The sequence below is a fragment of the Mirounga angustirostris genome, unplaced genomic scaffold (genome assembly GCF_029215605.1).
Source record: "Mirounga angustirostris isolate CCGP_5_RB_7025 unplaced genomic scaffold, mMirAng1.0.hap1 SCAF_6, whole genome shotgun sequence".
Taxonomy (NCBI): domain Eukaryota; kingdom Metazoa; phylum Chordata; class Mammalia; order Carnivora; family Phocidae; genus Mirounga; species Mirounga angustirostris.
In genome coordinates this window covers 59,684,251-59,706,149 of record NW_026991714.1, presented here as the reverse complement: position 1 = coordinate 59,706,149, position 21,899 = coordinate 59,684,251, and the positions used below count along the sequence as shown (strand labels likewise).

General features: G+C 38.2%; 1 protein-coding gene across 1 annotated transcript in view; it reads right to left on the bottom strand.

The window, feature by feature from the left end:
- Positions 1–21,899, bottom strand: part of FMN2 (formin 2) — a 375,766-nt gene that overhangs the window by 13,089 nt on the left and 340,778 nt on the right. The window contains exon 14 of the mRNA XM_064594391.1: positions 19,165–19,314. Within this exon, the coding sequence (XP_064450461.1) occupies positions 19,165–19,314 (150 nt within the window). The remainder of the gene's footprint in view (positions 1–19,164; positions 19,315–21,899) is intronic.

The following is a 21,899-nucleotide window of genomic DNA, read 5'->3' as shown; positions in this document are numbered from 1 at the left end:
CTACAATGAGGAAACTGAAACCTAAAATGGTCAAATTACTTGCTCGGGGTCATACACCAATTCGTGGCAGATCTGTGGTTCAAATCCAGTCAAACAGAAAAATCAACTTCCACAGTTCTGGTTTTAACCACTGAACTACATTGCGCCTTTCACTACAGAAATACATGGGAAAGATGAAATATACAACCATTGATATCTTCTATTTATTTCCATGTATATATTTATCATATATTTATATATTTCCATGTACTATATTAATTTATATTTATTATTTATTTAGAAGCATTTGATTCTTAAAGACTGAATCTTATTTTTTATTTTTTAAGATTTTATTTATTTATTTGACAGAGAGAGACACGGCGAGAGAGGGAACACAAGCAGGGGGAGAGGGAGAGGGAGAAGCAGGCTCTCTCCATCCCAGTACCCTGGGATCATGACCTGAGCTGAAGGCAGACGCTTAATGACTGAGCAACCCAGGCGCCCAAGACTGCATCTTTTAAAACCCTGAACATATAAAGTGTGGCAGTTTAAAATGATTTTTGAGAAGAGAAACTACTTAGAAAAAATGGGCACATGTGTTTTATTAGATACTAGGGAGAAGTACTATAATTGCACAAAGTTTGAACTTTATTCAAGGAAAAGAAGGAATGGAAACACAACAGGCTATAGTGTTCATCTCTGAAAAAGGAAAGCATGTAAGACTGTCTGGAGAAAACAAAGCTACCACCACATTTTCTTGAATCTAATTTCTAGGAGAAATTTTTGATGTGGTTTTCTGAATAAGGCATGTGAATTGCAATCAGTACAAATCTAAAAATACAGAAGAAAGAGAAACTTTTCCAATGGCTTTTTTTTTTTTACACAAATCCTCAATATAAATTTTAAACTATAATTCAGTGAAGGCATTTTGAAGACAGGGAAGTCAACACACTCTTCAAGTATGTTCTGGTGCTTGTTGGTGATCTAATCTGATACAGACATAAAAGTGAAAAATCCAGGACAGTCAGCATATTTCCTTAATTGTAGCACATTGCAATGCTCTGAACTGAATAGGAGTAGATGACAAGTGCTGGATATGCTGACATTGTACCCTGCTGAAGAAGGAAAATACAGTTGCTTCATGGAATCAACAACAAGGTTCACATTCCAACTGTGTAAATAAAGAACTTGAACTAAACCCTGTCAAACCAAGAGTATCCTCTTTTCACGTTCTTCTACAAGGAATTTAACATGGCATGAGAAAAAGCTGAGAAATCTGGAAGGTACTATTTCGAACTTTTTAAAATGTTTAGACAATAAGCTTTTAATAGTCATTGAAAATAGGAATATTTGCATTCATATACATGCTAGGATTTTTAATCTCCTGATCACATATTTTTCACCACTAATTTAAAATCTCTGATTTATAAAAGAAAAAGAGGTTTGTTTTTCTCATGGATCTTGTAGTAGAGACTATTTTAATTCTATATTAGATGTGGATTTACATGGAATTTACAAAAGTAGCTCAGCTGATATGCCCTTTATATAAGTCCCATAAGAATGACCATGTTCTTTCTGTACAAATTGAAGGTTTTTAGATTTCCTTAATAAAATGGTAATGTGACAATCCCTGGTTCTACAAATTTATGGTAACAAATAAAACAAATTTCTGTCATACATGATGGCCAAAACTATTACAAAATCACATGTGACAGCAAAATTAATCTTTTATTACAGGAGAATAATGTTTACTACATTTGACATTTTTCATGCAAACATCGTTTTACTACTTCCACATGCTAAGATATTTTCTTAATGTCAGTGATTTTTTTTGCATATGGTTCAGAAACATTTTTGACTATAGCTAGTGAGATATAAACTTAAGCTGTTGGTATATATACCATGACTTTTGTTTTGACACTTCTCTAGCAAAAGATGACATTATGAATACCTTGGATCCTATTTTTTAAAGACTTTTTTTTTTTTTTTTTTTTGGTTGCAGGGAGGAATTCAAGGGCTATTAGACATGGAAATTAGTTTATAGAAAGTTTATCACATTTCCTCCCTGTAAAACTCATAAAAGAGTACAAGAAAGCTATTTATATCATGATGCTTTAGAATTATGCAAGAGGAAGTACAGCTTAATTAAGGGGAAGATGTGGGAGATACAAGGCAGGAATGGGATCAAGGAAACACACATATTAAGGGAGAACAAGAACAAGGGTCATGATATTTACTCTCCTGGATTATTCCTATCTGGCTAAAAATATGCTGTTTATCCCATCATCATCAAAAAACAAAAAACCCTAATTCACCTTCCTCTCCAGCTGGACCTTCTTTTCTCTTTGACCCTTTCTATGCACAAACTCCTGTGGTCACTGTCTCCATTTTTCTGCTCCCATCAGACATCTGTACCCAGCCACTGGACAGAGACAGCTCTCGTGGATGCCATCAATTCCCTCCCCTTCCAATTCCAAGGTCAATTCTTGGTTCTCACCTCCCTCATGTGAACACCAGCAGCATTTCACATGGTTCTTCCTTTAAGCTCTCCTTCTTGAAGCCCCTCCGGCACCCTGCCTGCCAGGCATACCCCTCTCCACACCCACTTTCCACTTTTCTCTCCTTGCTCACTCTGTTCCAGCAACTTCGGCCTCCTCCCTACACATGCTCCTTCCTCACGCTTTGTACTTGCCTTCCCCCCCGTCTGAAATGTTCTGTCTCCAGGTATCCACTGGTTTATTCCCTCACTTTCCTCAAGTCTCTATAGTCAGACCATCACCTCCTACAGCTCACTTTTCCCTTCACCCTACTTTACTTTTTGTCAGAGCTCTCTATCAGTCCTGGTGTTTATTAATTTAGATTCAGAAGGTCAGGATTTGGTTTGGTTTACAACTCCAGTGTCTGGCATATAGTAGCCACTTAATAAATACTTGTTGAATGACTTCAGTAACACACATGGACAAGTCAAAAGTTCACAGAGAAGAATGCAGAAGTGGTGTTCAGAGTTGGAAGAAAGTAGAAGAAGGCACCACAGGGGACAATTATAAAGGACAGTTAAAAGTTGCAATAAAAGCATTCTTGACTTCTCATCCCCCTCATATTTCCCAGGATTTATCTCAGGATCTCCATTCCTTAGAGAATCTACCTTAGGTTGGAGAACACAGATTTTTAAATAGTCCAGCTAGGAAATTTCTCCTAGAGCAAGAAAGGTGAAGGGTATGGCCTTGCTGATACTGGGAGTGTTAAGAAGTGTGATTGGTTGTGTGGATCATGGTGGCAGTAAGGACACAGCTGTAATAAGAGACGAAGTGGCCCAGGCTGGGCAAGAAGCTCTATGGATGAATGGATGAATGAATTGGAAAAATCCAAAGAGATTCTAGAACAATTAAAAGAACCAGGAATGTTATATCAGGGTGATGGAGAACTTGAGAGTCTCTTCATAGCTAACCTTAAATATGTGAAGACCCATTACATGGACAAGGGATTGGATTTATTTGTGTGGTTCTAGAAGGAGTAGAATCAGGACCGGTGAGTACAGTGTTCAGTCAGCCAGATATCTGTTTATTCTGTGACCCTTTACCCCAAGCCCCTGGGGCCAGATGGATTACAGAATTCAGAACCCTTCTAATTTCAGACAGAAAGATGGTACATAACACTACCAAATGGGTCTGACATAGCATGGAGTAATCAAACATGTTAACATTTCTGCAGTAAACATATGAACATTCATACTAAGTGGGATGAATAAAAACTACATAAACAGTCTCATGTAAGTTGAGTTTGCCACAAACTTATAAAAAATTGTTTGGTTTCAGAGGTGTTTTGGACCTCCAAATTGTAGACAAGGGATTATGGCTCTGGACTATTAAACTACAAATAAAACTGTATCTGTTATAATACTTGTTCCCAGCATTTGTGAACTCTATTATCCTTGTTAGGGAATTTGTTAAACCCTCAGGTGGAAAATAGGAAATGGCCACTGACAATTAAGAATTTGGATGTGAACACTTAATTCTTGATTTTTTTTTAATCAGCATTACTAAGAAATTTGTTTTTAGTAACTAGTCATGAATGGTAAAATATATATTTTATGGGAGTCAGCACAACTTTTCTCTTTTTTACTATGATCCACCAGCTTTCTGATGGTCATGTTCTTGCCTCTCTTAAGCTAAGAGGTTGTGCATGGTCTTTGACTCTCACATGAATCTTCGGGACACAGTAATAGACCATAACTAGTGGTAAAGTATGCTGTGAGTTCTTTTTCTTTATTAACGATAGATGAAGTAGAGAGCTTTAAAAAATAGGAGCCAATTTAAGCTTTCTTCATAAAAACATCATCTTCACTTACTTGGATTTGTATTTTTTTCCTGAGTGCTTTTATGTGTGACTTCCAGTAACTCCCCATCCAACCATCTGCCTGTCTGCCCATCCATCTGTTCAGCCACCCAGCCATTTATCCATGATATTAAAACAAAACAATTGCCCTTCTACCTTTTTCTCTAATTAGTCCATCAACATTACCTAGCTTCAAGTTCATGCTCTAGTACTCTGTGCAATGATTCTTTTATTTCGCCTTTGTAAAATGAAAACATTAAAAAAATAATCAGAGCTATAAGAAATAAACCCATGTATAAATTCAATACAGAATTGAGTGCTTCTGCCCTAAAAACAGCACATGAATTTAAGAATACATCAATATCTACATCTAGACTAACTTTTAAAATGAAAGCTTTTAAGTTATCTGTGAGCATCTGAAATTCTCTCAACTGCTGAAATATACTTTTTTAAACTATTCTTCATCTTATTTACCTCCCCCATATGTTTGGAAAACTTTAATGTGGCCAAATGGAATTTTATCAAACCTTCCAAAAATGTTCACCCCTAGGCCAAAGGAATTTGAACCAAAGAGCTTAATTTTTAAAAATAATTGTATCTCAGAAAGTTAAGAAAGACTATGAATATGCTTTTATTCTGATGTTTTATCCTTGCAAAATATATATTACCTAAATGTATAATGATAATTAGAATAGACTGCTACTCCTTCCCTTTTCCTCACCCAACAAATTTTCGAGGCTGATCTCCACACATTGTATAACAAATTAAAGTTTAGAGGACTAAGGATTCTCACAGGCAAACTTCTACTTCTGGCTACTTTAAATTCTAAATGAAGGTCTCTGATTTGGATACCAATTCTGATCCATGGGTTTTTCCCATACCACCAAAATATTTATTCAGTTCTAACCTAGAGATAGCATCAGATCCCACAGATTAAGGGCTCAGCCCCACAAGACTGTCCCCCCCTCCCTTCAGATGCCAATGGCAAGTCCAGGTTGTCACTGTGCTTCTGACCCACAGTCTAGAGATGAAAGGTTAGAACAACCCCCTCCTTGGGTTCAACTAGTTGGCTAGAAGAGCTCATAAAACTCAGAGAAACATTTTACTTACTAGATCACCAGTTTATTTTAAAAGGTTTTAACTCAGGAAAGCCCAGTGGAAGAGAAGCATAGAGTAAGGTGTGTGGGTCCTTTTGGGATTTTATGGAGGCTTTATTACATAGGCATGATTAATTAAATCATTGGCCTTTGGTGATTGATTCAGTTCCTCTTCCCTCTCCAGAGGTTAGGGGATAGGACAGAAAGTTCCAACCCTCTAATTACAGGCTTGGTTGCCTGGTCATCCTTAGCGACCTAAGGGCTTTCTAAAAGTCACCCCATAACACAACAGAAGACATCTTTATAACTTTCATCACTTAGGAAATCCCAAAGGTTTTAGGAGCTCAGTGTCAGAAACTTAGCTGAAGATCAAATAAATATTTCTTATTATAAACCACAATATTACAATGCCTAAAAGACATGAGTATTCAATATATTCTTTTAAAACAGAGTGAATGTCTATATAATCTGGCATAATTTTGAGTTTTATCATTTTTCAAAGTGATGGTAAATGCAGCCCACCTGAGAAATATTAATAAGGCTTAAATATATGGTAAAAAGTACTAATTCATTAATATGACTATAAATTATTCTGTTTATTAAAAAAATAAAATAGCTGGGGGCACCTGGGTGGCTCAGTCAGTTAGGCATCCAACTCTTGGTTTTCAGCTCAGGTCATGAGATAGAGCCCGGGGTCAGGCTCTGCACTTAGCAGGGAGTCTGCGTCTCTCCCTCTGCCCCTCCCCGACATGTTTGCCCTTTTTCTCTCTCCCATAGATAGATAGATAGATAGATAGATAGATAGATATCTAAGATAAGTGAATCTTTAAAAAATTTTTTAAAGATATTTTTAAAAATATAAAAAATAAAAAAGCCACACTTACGTCTTATTATTGGGTTCTTCTACACATGACTACGGCACAAGATCACCCTGATGGAATACTAAGTTAAGAACACTTCTACTGCCCCAGTTCTCCTAATGTGGTGGAGATGAGGGTCAGTTATCTTTGGGTTAATGGAAGTTGGGGGATCAGGCCCTCTCTAATGTGACTGCCACCTTTCCCTCCAGGGCATTCTCCCATCACCTCATCTCCCATCTCCTCTCCAGAAGCACCCCAAGGCAGAACAACATTGGAAAGCCCAGGAAGAGATGGTAGTGACCTCCTGACTGTGTCCACTCTGCTTGCAATGAAACAGCTATGGCCTCCACCAACACACTCTGAATTCTGTCCTAATTGAGAATGCTACTTTCTGAAAATTACGATTTCCTTATAAAAAGCCAGCAAGCTTGAATCTGCCTAAGTCTCCAAAGGACAGGGTAGGCCTACTTCCTGACTGATACTCTGATTCTCCTCTGAGCCTTAGTTTTCACTTTGCCAAGTGCAACCATCAGCTAATTCTACACATGCAATGGGGGGGGGGGGGGGGGCGGCGGTGCAGCTCATGGTAGGAGAGGACAGTGTGCCCTTTCTGTAAATGCAGAAGTGGCATAACCCTCATTCTGTAAGGCACAGCTATCCAAACAGGACTTTATATAGCTCAGCATCAAGTTTTAAATCTTTCAAAGAAGGAATCTGTAAGGACACATACCAGCCTTTCTCCAGAGAGAGATCGATGAGCTGTGGAGGCATGTTGGGCAGGAACACTTTCTTTCATCTAGATATAGAGTGTGACACATGGGTGCCAGTCTAAAGGTTATTCCTAAAGGAAGGGGCAACCTTGATAATCAACTGGAGGTGGAACATGGCCAGGACTGCGTGGGAGAGGATGGAGACAAAGCCGATGGATTATTTAGAGAATGTTTAACATTATTCAACAAGATAAAATGACAGATGAAGTTGATTAAATAAAGTTTTCAAACTTAGAAAGACATCCAAGGCATCAAGGATCCTAAGTATTTTATTATAGTTCTTACTCAGGAGACAAAAGCAAAATAAATCCAAATGGAATGAAATAAAATAAAATAAAATAAATGCTCATAGGTTTCACGTAACACAACATTCAAAAGGACTGAGCAGACAAACCTCCGTGTAGCTATATATTGATAATATTATAATTAGAAAACCTAAATTGCAAAAATTTTACCATTTTAGGAATTATATGATGTAATTTTCATTTTTTTGGTTCTGCAATTATTATTAGTCTTAAAAATTGCAAAATCATAGCTCCTAAAACTCTAAGAGCATTAGAATTTGAATTGGATATGAAATTATAATATGCATAAATATTATGTATATATAATAACTTAAATTATGATGATGATGACCCTGATTTGAAGGTTCTTTGGAGGAGGAACAAATTGTAAACAATAACTTTCTATATAAACCAAAGAACCCAAGCTTATGTGGTATCGATTTGCCATGATGGTTGTTCAACTGATAGACACTTGAATTGATTGGAAATGCCAATCTCCAAGACCACATTGTTAGTTCTTCGGTATCAACATAGTCTTCACTGAGTGCCCACTGGCTAGGGTGCACCACATAAAGGGTCTGTTCCTATTATTGTCTGTCTCAAAAAAGTGTCTTCTTTCCACGGGCTCAAAATTCTACTCATGACCTAGTAGCTGCCCGTTGGCTGAAACTGCTAAGCCCAACTGTTTATGACAAGCAGAAGCAAAAACCCTGAGCAGCACGTTGGCCAGAAGGCCTGTGGAGTGGGGTCCTGAATGAGCACCCAAAAAGGCCAGGGAAAGGCTGGAGACATTACGGTGAGAAGATGAAGGGTTAACTAGACAGAAATGAAAGATTTGAGGCTTTACCCCATAGCAAACGCAGACAAATTTCTTTCCCTTTTATTTTAACAATTTATTATATCCACTATTATCATTTCTTCATCAGAAATACAGGTTAAAAAAACTGACAATCTCCTCCTATGGAGATAAGATTTGAAAAAAAATGTTTATTTGCAATAGATGAATAATTTCAAATACATACACACATATCTATTATGTTGTGTGTATTTTTAACATGACTTGTGATTTCCTGAAATGGGTTTACACAGAGAAAGTACTGGCTAATTTCATCACTATAGAGTCAAAGCTATTATAAATTACTAATCATCTAAACTGACAGGGACTTTTTAAAAAAATTTTATTATGTTATATTAATCACCATTCATTACATCATTAGTTTTTGATGTAGTGTTCCATGATTCATTGTTTACGTATAACACCCAGTGCTCCATTCAATACATACCCTCTTTAATACCCATCACCAGGCTAACCCATCCCCCTACCCCCTTCCCTCTAGAACCCTCAGTTTGTTTCTCAGAGTCCACAGTTTCTCATGGTTTGTCTCCCCCTCCGATTCCCCCCCTTCATTTTACCCTTCCTACTATCTTCTTCTTTATTTTAACTTACAATGTAAGGTCTGTGATTCAACAGTCTTACACAATTCACAGCGCTCACCATAGCACATACCCTCCCCAATGTCTATCACCCAGCCACCCCATCCCTCCCACCCCCCACCACTCCAGCAACCCTCAGTTTGTTTCCTGAGATTAAGAGTTCCTCATATCTGTGAGGTCATATAATACATGTCTTTCTCTGATTGACTTATTTTGCTCAGCATAATACCCTCCAGTTCCACCCATGTCATTGCAAATGGCAAGATTTCATTCCTTTTGATGGCTGCATAATATTCCATTGTATATATACCACAACTTCTTTATCTGGTCATCTGTCGATGGACATCTTGGCTCTTTCCATAGTTTGGCTATCGTGGACATTGCTATAAACATCGGGGTGCACATACCCTTTCGGATCACTACATTTGTATCTTTGGGGTAAATACCCAGTAGTGCAATTTGCTGGGTCGTAGGGTTGCTCTATTTTCAACTTTTAGAGAAACCTCCATACTGTTTTTCAGAGTAGCTGCACCAGCTTGCATTCTCACCAACAGTGTAGGAGGGTTCCCCTTTCTCTTCATCCCTGCCAATATCTGTTGTTTCCTGACTTGTTAATTTTAGCCATTCTGACTGGTGTGAGGTGGTATCTCATTGAGGTTTTGATTTGGATTTCCTGATGCTGAGCGATGTTGAGCACTTTTTCATGTTTGATGGGGACTTTTTGATTTTGGAATGAGCTATGCAATTTCTTTTTTTACAGTTTTTGCCAGCAGATTTTTTTTTTTTAAAGAGCAGGTCATTTTTTTTTTTAAAGATTTTATTTATTTATTGACAGAGAGAAAGAGAGCACAAGCAGGGGGAGCAGCAGGAAGAGGAAGAGAAAGAAGCAGGCTCCCCACTGAGCAGGGATCCTAATGTGGGGCTTGATCCCAGGACCCTGAGATCATGACCTGAGCCAAAGGCAGATGCTTAACCGACTGAGCCACCCAGGTGCCCTGCCAGCAGATTTATTTCTCAACTTTTGATCTAGCTAATATTCATGTGAGTAGTTAATAGATTTGCTTTTCATGAATACATACAAAACTCTAAGGGCACAGGGGAAAGCCTGAGAGTATGCCAAGAAGGGAGACACAAGAACCAATGTAGGACTTCCAAACCATCAGCCATCTAAACAGATCATCACAGGCGGTCAGCATGTCCAACTGTGGTCTGCGTTTATGCTTAGAACTCTGATGTGAGAAATCTCCTTACTTAAAAAAAAAAAAAAGCTTTATTGAGATATCATTAACATACTATAAAATTTGCCCATTTAAAGTGGACAATTCAATGTTTCTTTTAGTATATTCACAGGGTTTTGTAGAACATTTCATACGCCCCAAAAGAAACTTCACTAACCATCCCTCCCCATACCTCTCTCCCCTCAACCCCAGACACAGCTAATCTACCTTCAGATCCTATATATTTGCCAATTCTGGACATTTCATATAAATCAAATCATAAAATATATAGCCTTTTGTGACTGTCTTCTTTCACTTAGCATAATATTTTCAAGGTTCATCCATGGTACAGCGTATATCAGTGCTTCATTTCTTTTTACTGCCAAATAATATCCCATTGTAATATTCACTATTACTATCCACTCAGCTGATGGACATTTGAGTTGTTTCCATCTTTTAGATATTATGAATAGTGCTGCCATGACCACATGTGTACAAGTGTTTGTGTGGGTGCACGCTTTTACTTTCTCTTCAGTATAAAGCTAGGAAGGAGTTCCTGGGTCCCATAGTAACTCTAGGTTTAACCCTGGGAGGAGATGCCTAACTGTTTTCCAAAGTGGTTGCACTATTCCACATTACCACCAGCAGTGTGACAGTTTCACAAGTTCTCCTCATCTCCTCCAACACTTGTTATATTACCTGTTTTTTTCCTCTACAGCCATCCTAGTGTGCATGTCTCTTTGTGGTTTTGATTTACATTTCCATGATGGCTCATCATGTGGAGCATCTTTTCAGATGTTTATTGGCCATTCTGCTTACTTTCTTAAGACCATTCTTCATTTCCTCCCCACAAAGACACAAGAATATTACCTAATTTCTTCTGTATGTCCTATATTAAAATACATATTCTTAAATTTCTTCAGTACTGATCTCCATTCTTGGTTCCCTCCAGTACACATACATACACACTCAGCACATGCTTTCACAAATGATTCCTTTTAAAATTGAGTTTGATGCCTTATCACACAGTTGCTTCTAAATCTTAACCAGACTTCAGCAGCAAAACCAAGTAAGTTAATTGTTATTTGTCAAATATAATAACTCCCGACATGTCTTGGTCTAAACTTTGCCATCAGTTTCAAATCTGTTGTAGAGACGATCTCTTCCATCTTTACTTCTCATGACTAGGTTCTGATTATCCATTATTTACTTTAGAATCCCAAACTTTTAAGAAGCATTTCTCATTTCTCTAAAGATTCACTCCCACTAATGGGAACAGGGGTGGTGTCTGAGAGTGGAATCCTGAGGCCGAGCAGGTGGAATTCCTTTGCTCGAAGAGGTCAGAATCAGCATGGAGAATATCACAGTGGGAATGAACTCTGGGGAGCCTCTGACTTCTTAAATTTTTCACTATCTTAAAAATCCAGGTTCTAGCAGAAGCCTACACAAACCTAAGAATTGGTTAATTTGACATTATTCAAATCTAACAGATCTAGACCTCCTCCTCTAGCAGATTATAATCATCACGTTGTTTGAGAATATCCTAATGAAACTTAAAGTGACCCCTTCAAAATACCATCTTGCTTGTAAAGGAACAGCTTGTATTTCAGCCCATATAAGCTATGGATGTTTTTTTAATAGGTAATTTAAAATATCTATTCCATGGAGTTTATTTTGATCCAAAATAGTTTTATACAAACTTTGCTAAGACATATACAAACATGCTAAGACAAAAAACATTTTTAGCAAATGCTTAAGAGAAACTAGTAACTGCTCAGATGACTTTACAAGCCTCTACAAATCTACTGGAAGGTACCACAATGTTTAAATCCTTTTCAAAGCAAAAAATGTCTTTGGACAAGCTACTTTCTTGGCTCTTGGTCCTGATTCTCTGATGGGGAGTCGGAACCAGAAACCCTGAGGGTGAGTTTCTTCCATTCTTGAACATGAGGCTTTTGAGAAAGGATTTTCCAAGATTAAAAAACATGTCTTGGAACATGGCAAGATCAAGAAGAAATGCAAAGATCTTTTCCATCTAATGTTCACCTTATGATTTTACATCATTCTTGGAGAACTAAATTCTGGAAAATGAATTTCCTGATAGCCAAGGATTCACAGCTTTCCCCAACCTTGCCTTTGTACATCATTTTAGGAGAGAAAGGGAAAGTTTGCATTCTTGATCTCTAACATCCTGGTTAACAGGAGCTTGTCAATACCTGAGATGAGATGTAGAGTTTCCTGACCCTCTACAACCGGTACAGGCCGCAACCTGCGAATAGCAAGTTTGTGTAGGTATACCTCCCAAGTATATATTCAACACCCCCACTTCCCCTCATCTCTGTCACCTTCCCCCTGGTCCACAGCATCACATCTTTCACCTGGGCCACTATACTAACTTCCTAAATTGTTTCTCAATACCATTGCCCAATCTACTACCCATTTGAGTCAACAGTCTTTTCATTACATGAATCACATCAAGTTATTCCCTTTTTAAAAATCCCTTTGATGATTTTTCAATTGCATGTGCAGAGAAGTCAATCTCTTACCATGATCTACAAGAGCCTGAATGATCAGGCCCCTGTCTATTTCATCATATTCATCTCAACGCCTTCATCTTTCTTAGAGTGCACCCCATCTTTTCTGTCATGTTGTCTTGAACTTCCTACATCTCTTCCTGGCAGACTCACATACATGTTGCCCCTTAACATAGTTGCTCCTTCAAATTCTTTAAGTGTCAGCATAAATACTGCTTCTTCAGAAAGGCCTCCTCTGACCACGCTTTCTAAGTGAAACTCTTCTGGTTTTTGCTTGGCAAAAATGGTTCACTATTTTCCTCACAGTACTAATTTCAACCTATAATTTAAAACTGTGTTTATTTTTTTATTGTCTACTTCTCTCACTAAAGGGTAAGAACCATATGGCCCGAAAATATGGCCAGTACAACAGTAGGACATAAGTAATTTTGAATGAATTAATAAATAAATGAATTATCTATTATGTCTTAATACATATCAATTACTCCTTTAATGAATGTAGATCACATTCCCTACACATTCTCAGGTTCCATTCACCACAATTCCATTGTCATTTGTTGTGCCGAAGCTTCTGCTATAGAAAGTCAGAAGTAGGAAGAGAATTTCTTTATGTGTTGTTTCTCTAGACATTGATGCCTCAGTTAAAGGGGTAAATGGTTGGCTAAATTCATTTAATGCTGCAATGCAACAATGCAGTCCAAGAGACAAGTTCACCTAGGTATCCAACAAATACATTATTACATAACAATAAAGCTTCCTTCTTTATCTCCATTCTTTAGATTTATTTTCAATCCCTTTGAAAATGGTCGCTTCCTTCTACCCTAATAACATCCTACTTAAATCTGAACATACAGCTCACTCAAATATAAATTATGGAAACAGGAATGTTAACATGGCATGATGTGCTTTCCAATTTAATGCATAATCTTCTAAAGCCAAGCATTCAAATCCTTTTCCCCTAATTGCAGATTTCAGCTGGGCAGAAACTAGACTTGATTGCCACATGCTTGCGCAATTAGAGGAGTAGTTATCCTTTCTCCTGGGTCATCAAAGACTACCTGTCTCAAAATAAAATAAACCAGTAAATTAAGTTAGACAACACTTTAAACATAACCCTTACTAATGTCACAACTGATTTATTAAATTAAAATGTCTTAAGTCAACTAAAAATAAAATTCCAATAGGCCACACTGCACACTATGGGGTTGCCAGAGCCACATCATCTTGCCTAGAATGCCCTTACCTCCCTGGACCGCCTGCGAAAATCCTACTCCAACTCCAAACTCCTTGTCAAAGGTCCTCTGGACAGAATTAATCCTTCACTCCTGTCCCAGGGCTCTCCCATTGCATATAACACCATACTTGGGCCAGGCTGTTAGTTCAACGAAGACAGGACCTTCACCAAATGGACTTGAATGTCTCCTGTGCATAATAAAAGCTCCATATGGAAGGTGAGAATAGTTACAAATAACCTCACATAATTATACAGCTGAAGACTGCTGAAAAACTGAAGTCTGCTTATAACAGAGCAAAAGTGAGAAGTGGAGTTGTTTTGGGCCCCCCTGTCTTCTCCCAGGACCACAAGCCCACCAGGGTCAAAAAGCACATGTATTCCCAATCAATCCATACTTCTTTCCTCTAATTAATATAGCTCTTATTGTCCAAGCTCCATAGGGTTCATTGGTGGCTAGGAGATACTGATGCTCCTACTGTCTTCCTGAAAATAAAAGAGCTGAGGACTGCCCACTTCCCGACCTATTAACACTGGTGCTCTGTGAGCCCTTTGGGGAGATGTTTGGCAGAGATGTTTGGCAGATGTTTGGTTTATGCCCCCATCTTCTGGATATAGCCAAGCTCATTTTTTTAAACGTTTTTCATATGTTTTGGGTTTGCTCAGTGATAACAAGTCTAGATTTCTTTTTTGAGAAGGATTTCTTAACAATTGCATATGCCTAGTGGCAAGTACATGAAAAAACACTTTTTCTGACTCATGACAAAACCAATGGGTCAGTTGTCTAAAAGCATCAAAACGGGAATTCCTTTGTATATCATGATGTAAATAATAGAGGGATGGACCGTGTGAACATTCTCAAACAAGTTTGCCCTTGGCTTCATAATCAAGACATTTTACCTACCCACAAAGTAACTGAGTCATAGAAATGCCTTGTATCCACTGAATATGTTAAGATGCTTAACATGCCTTATCGATATGTTGTTACATTTGTAGGTAGCCATGATCAGGATATCATTTATATTAAATGATGGAGGAAGAGCCAGTGAGCATTTGGCATGTAGACACTGTTATATACTCTATATTATCTCATTTAGTCTACACAATAACGCTGCAAGAGAGGTATTACTATCTCCATTTTGCAGTTTAGGAAACTATGACTTTCTATGACTAGGCTGGTAAGTGGAAGAGCTAACTCAAAAATCCTCATGTTTTCCAAACCACAACAATTAGAAAGAGAGCAGACCTTTTTAATTCCTTTCATGGATGTGTAGGAATTCACCAATTCAAGAAATATATGTACTCAATCATAGGAGTCATCAGGACAAAGCCAGAAAACACAAAGTTACCACGACCCTATAATCAGAACCAAATAGAAATGATGCGATAAGAAATACTTTTACAGGATTTGCAACCTTAAAGATAGTCAATCTGTGAATTCCAAATTAGACCAAGGAACATCATGAAACCACCATTCAGGTTTTTTCTACCATGCTAAGACATTCTGCTAATTACGCAGGTAAAGGCTTAATAAATTTGGGGTAGTAATATTATTATTTACTTTTGTTGGAAACTGTTCTTCCCTAATTCCAGTGACTGCTACAAAGGGGACTGTCAATTATGGAAGCCCTCCTCTCTGGCTGCACAACTGGGTTTGTGAACTGCTGAACTAACTATGGTACCCCACACCTCTGGCCACAGTGCCTGATCCAGAACTGGGCATAACTCATCCAGAGTTCTTTCTCAGAATGTTTCTAGATGGTGGAGAGTGCTCTCTCCTACTGGGTTGTGAGAATGGGAGCCATGGCTGTGACCAATGGCCGTGGGTCCACCCTTAAAGGAATAGCCTGACTTGGAAACTAGACAAAACCACAGAGGAGAGTGGTGGTAGGGAGATGAGAGGGGGAGAGAGTGAGAGCATGAGAATAGAGTGAGAGAAAGAGAGAGGGGGAGAAGAAGAGGAAGGAGGAGGAAGTGGAGGAGAAAGGAGGACATTTAGAAAGACAGATAGTGAGAGACAGCATGGACGCACCCGACTAACCCCCACAGACTGCAGTTAGAATTTTTGTATTCAGACAATCCACATGCAAGTTCCATCCCTGCCCTTCTGTGCTTTGACTGTCTAAACAATGCCATTCTTTTTGCTTAAGGTATTTGGAATTTTTTTTTATTATTATTCCTTACAATGATAAGCTTAAGCTATGTAGGAAAGCATGTTCATTACTTCATAAGCTAAGTTCTTATTCCCATGTCTGGGAGAAATGCAGTGACGTAACAAGTCAAATCAGCAAATATTTATGGAGACCAGAAGGATGAAAAGGCACTGTGGCTTAGTGACAGTGAGAGCTACATCAGAAATGAACACGCAAACATCTCACTGGGAAATAAAGACTAAAATGCAAATATCAAAATTGTTATGGTATAAAATAAAAACAGACACATTATTAGGCATCATCATAGTATAAAACCGACTAAACAAAATACGCAGATAATAAATACAGAGTACAGAGAAAGGAACAATCAGGTCGGGGATGCAGATACCCATTTTAGGTATCTGTAGTGCTATGTGAAGTTCTACTCAGATCATCACAGATTGTACCAGAAGTTGAACACATTTAACTGACCACATCCCGCTTCCTATCGATGTCTGAGGGTACGAAGCATTCCTAAAATACCCTTCCATTTACCTACAGAAAATATGATACAAAGCTTACACTAGGGCAAGGCTGCCTTATGGGTGTGGTTTGTGCACTTTTGGAAGGGCTCTGTACTTGCTGCCTTGAAATTGTTTAATAATTTTTTAACAAGGGGCGCCCCACATTTTCATTTTGCACTGTTTCCTGGAAATGGTGTCACTGGCCCTACGCTAAGGAAAGGGACAAAGTTTTTCTACAAATAAGTCAGACCAATGGTCTTGCTTATCAGAGCAGCCTATCTGCCGGGAGGTGTAACAAATTTCAGAAGTTAAAGGGCAGAGAAGCACAGGCTCACCTGCCACACAGTCCTCCTTAGCCCTTTGTTAAAAGCAAATGATACTGAACGATGGGAAGTCTGCAGTGAAGGGCACTTGTAATCTGCCAATTCACAACACCGCCACCAAGGGGTGAGCAAAGTCACCAAAGGTTGCGTCAAAAAGCAGAATCACCACGGGTTGAGTCAAAAAAGCCACAGTATAGTCCTAGAACATGACAAGCACAGGATGAAGTATAAAAGCAGCATCTGGTTGATTTTACGAGATACCCAGTGAAGAAAAGCTAGTTTTGGTCATGTTAAACGCATAAAATATCATGGAATAGTGGCTTGGTATCAAAGTGTTACCCTAGAGACACAACTCTACTCATGGAGCACAGGCTGGATGAGACTGAGTCTCACTGGGGAGCTGTGCAACTGAATTAGTCAGTCTCAACAGCTCCCCTGTGATGACATCTCACCAGCTCATGTACACATGCACCAAGTAAAGGAAAACTACGAGAAAAGTGTCCACCCACCTTCTTGTCCCAGGACTTCCCAAGGAACCACCACAGGAACACGCCAGCCTTCTGCTATGATTTACGTACTTCCCTGATGTGCCATCAGAACAGTTACTCCAAAACTACAGCGCCAGCAGTTCTGTCTTGTTCACGCCTATCTCCTCTCACTTCCACTCTCATTTAGGACTCTAGCCCCTGCCACCAAGCTGTACGTGGTGAAATACTCATCTGTCAAGGGAACCTGGATGGCTCGAGTCGGTTGAGCATCTGACTCTTGATTTCGGCTCAGGTCATGATCTCAGGGTGGTGAGATCGAGCCCTGTGTCAGGCTCTGGGCTCAGTGTGGAGTCTGCTTATCCTTCTCCCTCTGCTTTTCCCCCTGCTCTCTCTCTCAATTAAATGAATGAATGAATGCATGAATGAATGAATGAATGAATATCTTAGAAGAAAAAGAAATAGTCATCTGTCAGATTTGTGCATTTGTGTGACTGAGTTATCGGCCCTTTTCCAGGGGAATAAGTCGAGATTAGAGATGAAAAAGGCCCATGGAGAGGGACCAGTGAGGGACATAAAGGGACGTTGTAGGTAATGTGCTGAAGTCAAAAAAAGGTTCCTCTTTACAATTTTCCAAACTTACGGTCCTTGCTTGGTAAAAAAAATTTTTTAAAGGTAATATATAGTTAAGTTTGAAGGACATAAATGACAATGTAAGTGTGCTTGTATTTCAGTAATTATCTCTCCTATCTCACCTGCATAGACTTTTGACTAAAACTGCATCTTTTAGGTTAACCCATAATGATGCACTTTGGAGTAGAATACTCTTATTGTCTTTAGAGTGGATATTTAAAGTATTTTCCCTTCTGTTCAGACCACTCTCTTTTTCCATCTACTATTCACTGAGGTATAAAGTTTTTTCTTTGAAAACACCATGGAATCTAACTAATTAATTGTATGAGTTAGCACTCATAACACAGTCTATGTGCTCAAAAAAAGCCAGCAATTAATTTCAACTGATTTAAGGATGTGTCCTATCAGAATATAGTTACAAATGAAAACTAGGTACATAATCATGGTTTTGTATGTAAGGAAGACAATAAGCAGAAACTGTGGAATTTTGTGGTATGACAAAGTCCCTTAGGAGGCAAGTGTTCTAAAGATCTAAAGCAAAGTCATTGTTAGTGCAAGGATGTTGGAAAGTATACTAATTGGTTCAGTTTTAGCATTTGGTTTATAGTGCTGATTGTGTTTCGTTTCATTCTCCCAGTAGACTCAGCTATTTGGGGCTCCTGTCCTGGGAGGGCTAGCTTTCCTCCTGAATTAATATTTAATGTGCCTCTATGGAATTTCATAATCAGTGACAAAGACTTTATTTCATATATTAAGAGAAAAAATTTCCCTTCATTCCCGAAAAAGATTTACTTTAGGAAATGTGGTGTAATTCTATAAGAATCCTGAAAGATCTTTTAAAAAAATATTGATCATCTGTTTCTTGGTGACATCAGCCAGAAACTTTAATACAAATGGTGAAATTTGGACAATATCTCATGAATTGAGCAAAAACAAGACAAAACACAAGCGATTTATCTTACCTTTATATAGTCTTTGCTATTGGCCTTTTGAGGTGAGTAGGTTTATCATCTCAGCAGGGTTGTTCCACTCAACTTACATGCTCTGCTTTTTTTGGGGTTTCCTCATCACAGAAGTTGTTTTACCAGACGGTGGTCCTGGCAAACCATTTTCCCAGCTGTTCTCTGTAGCATCATAGCCTCTGTGCCAACCCTTCTTATTCAAACTCCAAATTTTGTCAGTTCTCAGCACCCTGTTAGACTTGCTATCCCAGGTTGAGGGCCATCTAATTATTCATTCAGGCTATAAAAGTTGGCAACCCCAGTGGTGTCACACCTAATAAAATACCAATTTTAAAATGCCATTGTGCAAATGAAAAAAACCTACCTTTCTTGTAGAATGAGTTTGTTCTCTTTCTTCCAAAAATCTTTAAAGTCAGAGCTGAATTCATGCCAGATACTGAAGAAAACATTTGGGGACACCTCCTTCTCTCCAATTTTTGGTTTCATGAAGAAATAGGCTGTAGTCTCCAAAAAGCTGTCAAAGCGCACACACACGAGCATAAAAGCTATGATTACTTTCCAATATGGGATATTCTTTCTCCATCCAAACGGTGATTTCATTTATACACAGTTATTATTACTAAGAAGACTCAAACTCTTCAAGCATCAACAGTAGTCATTTATGGTTTCATGTTAGAGTTTTGGATACAGATAGTGCAGCTGATAAGAATCCTCCATATACTGATAACTATCCTTGGTCCAATTCCATTTTCAGAGTTAATCACTAAGTGCCTGACATATTTCAGAGATAAATCTGAGTCAAGTTGGGACATATTGTAAGTAGCAGGTCTATAATTTTTTTCTACACTCTAAAGAAATGAAATATTAGCCATTTGTCCCCAAACTACTACGTATTCTCTATGTATTTTATATTGCTTACATACAGTTTGGTTTCCTACATTGCTAAGAAGAAAAGAAAAAAGCGAGTCCCAGGACATGGTGACAAAGTCTCTCATCAGATCATGGCAATATCATTGAGTGGATACCAATTTGGCAGCCAGCCCTGTGACAGTAGACTGATCGTGTCAGTCTTTAGAAGGTGCTGCTTCATAATACAACTACATGAAGCTCAGGAGAGTTTCAGAAGGCCTAGTTGACAAAGAACATACAACTGGTAAATGGTAGCTTTATGACTCAACAAAAGTCTTCCATTCCCATAAAAAATGCCCTGAAAAGGACCCAGGCCAATAAAACTGGTAATGTCATAGTGAGGACACCTGGGCTGCTAGTCAGCGTATGGCCAGAGTTGCTGCAAAAAGGAGTGACATTCCAATAACCTTTGCCCACCCTCCTCCCTTTTTTTTTCCCACCCTGGCAGGGGGCCAGCACTTTTGCTGCTACACAAAGCTCAAGTTTGATTGACTCTGAAATAAAAATTTCTAAGGCAACTTGATTTTGCCATATTGCTTTGGTTGATTAAAAATATGTGTTCACACATACGTACATTAACACACATCTGTGTATGTATTCAGTTTGTCATATAGCTGATTTCAAATCCTTATCCTGAAAAATATATGAAAAAATCTCATTGAGATGAGCATTAATAAAATGAAATATGTAGGGTGAACATGCTCAGAAGGTAAAGGAGACTGAGCATCACACACAAAATAAAGAATTCACAGCCACCCTGACTATGACCAATGGGCTAGTCTGTTCTGTTTTTAAACTCGCCTCACGGTAGTCTCTAAGCAGTAAGATTCCCAGGGACACCAGTTTTTAGATTCTGGGGAGAGATGACAGCACGTATTTGACCAAATGTGTAGCTCCTGGGAATTATGTATTTCTCCCTAGTTAGCCTAGTAGGAAAAATGACACAGTAAAGTCAGTCAATCCTGAGAGAGAGTCAGGCTGTTAAGTGGATATGGTATGTGAGAATCTGGCTGCCCTGAGCTATTGTAAGGACATCAAAATTCATCCACAGAAAGTGTTGATGGGGTGAGGACTGCCAGGAGAGTAGATGTCAGGGAGCATGAACTGTCTAAGACATATCTAGGTCATATTTTATTAAAACTGATAAAGCATACACATATTTACCTCCTGAGAAAACCGGTCATTCTCCTTATAAGCCTAAAGACAATTTATGACCTGTATGGCAGAAATCAGGTCTCAAATCCTTGACTACCCATTCATTCTTTTCCATCATTTCCTGGTATTTATGCTTCGTAAATTGATCATTACAGACCAAGCCAGTTTGTTTGGGCAGACATATCTAAGTTGTAATAATTGGTTCATCTCTTTAGCCACTTACAACATTTTGAAAGTTCTATCATGAGACAGCATGGTTTAAAGGAGAGAATATAGGACTCAGAATCATAAACAATTGAATTCCAAAAAAATAACTTCCAAAGTGTTTGTTAAATGCTTCAACACAAAACAAATTTATTTTGTATTGCATATTATTTTCCATTATATATACTGTGTATTCTATATTATGAAATATGAATATATACTTACTAAAAATTTTCTCTAAACTGTAAATAATCCAATTGAGGCTGATTTATTAAAAATCATTCATGTGACCTTGTTCCCTGCAGACATTTTTGAATTATTGGCATGCATAGAGGTTTCTGATACTGGTAGTAATTATTCTAATTATTGAATAATTTCCCCTTGGCTTTGTCATAAATTGCCTACAGAGCTTTAAGAAGGCAGTGACTTTTGAGTTCCAGTTTTGAGCTTTTCAGTTTCTTCATCTATAAAGTGGAGGATATGTCTGCTTTTCAAGGTTATCATAAAGATTCAATGAAAAGTACTCGCATGTTATAAACTAAAATAGCAATATATGTATTAACTTTATAAGAAGCAAGCATTTTTCACTAAAAAATGCTCTCTGTGCAAAACTTAGTGAATTTGTGAGACATACAAGTATCCTACAATTGAACCGCAGACAATGTGTGAAACTGCTGAACAGCACGATTCTCAATGATGATGAGCTATGTATGTAGCCATTTCTTTGGAAATGGCCATGGGGAAAGAATGTGTCTCCTAAGAATGACACATAAAGTGAAGAATTATCTGAGGATCACGAATGCTGTCCCAACTGTATTCAACCACCCCACT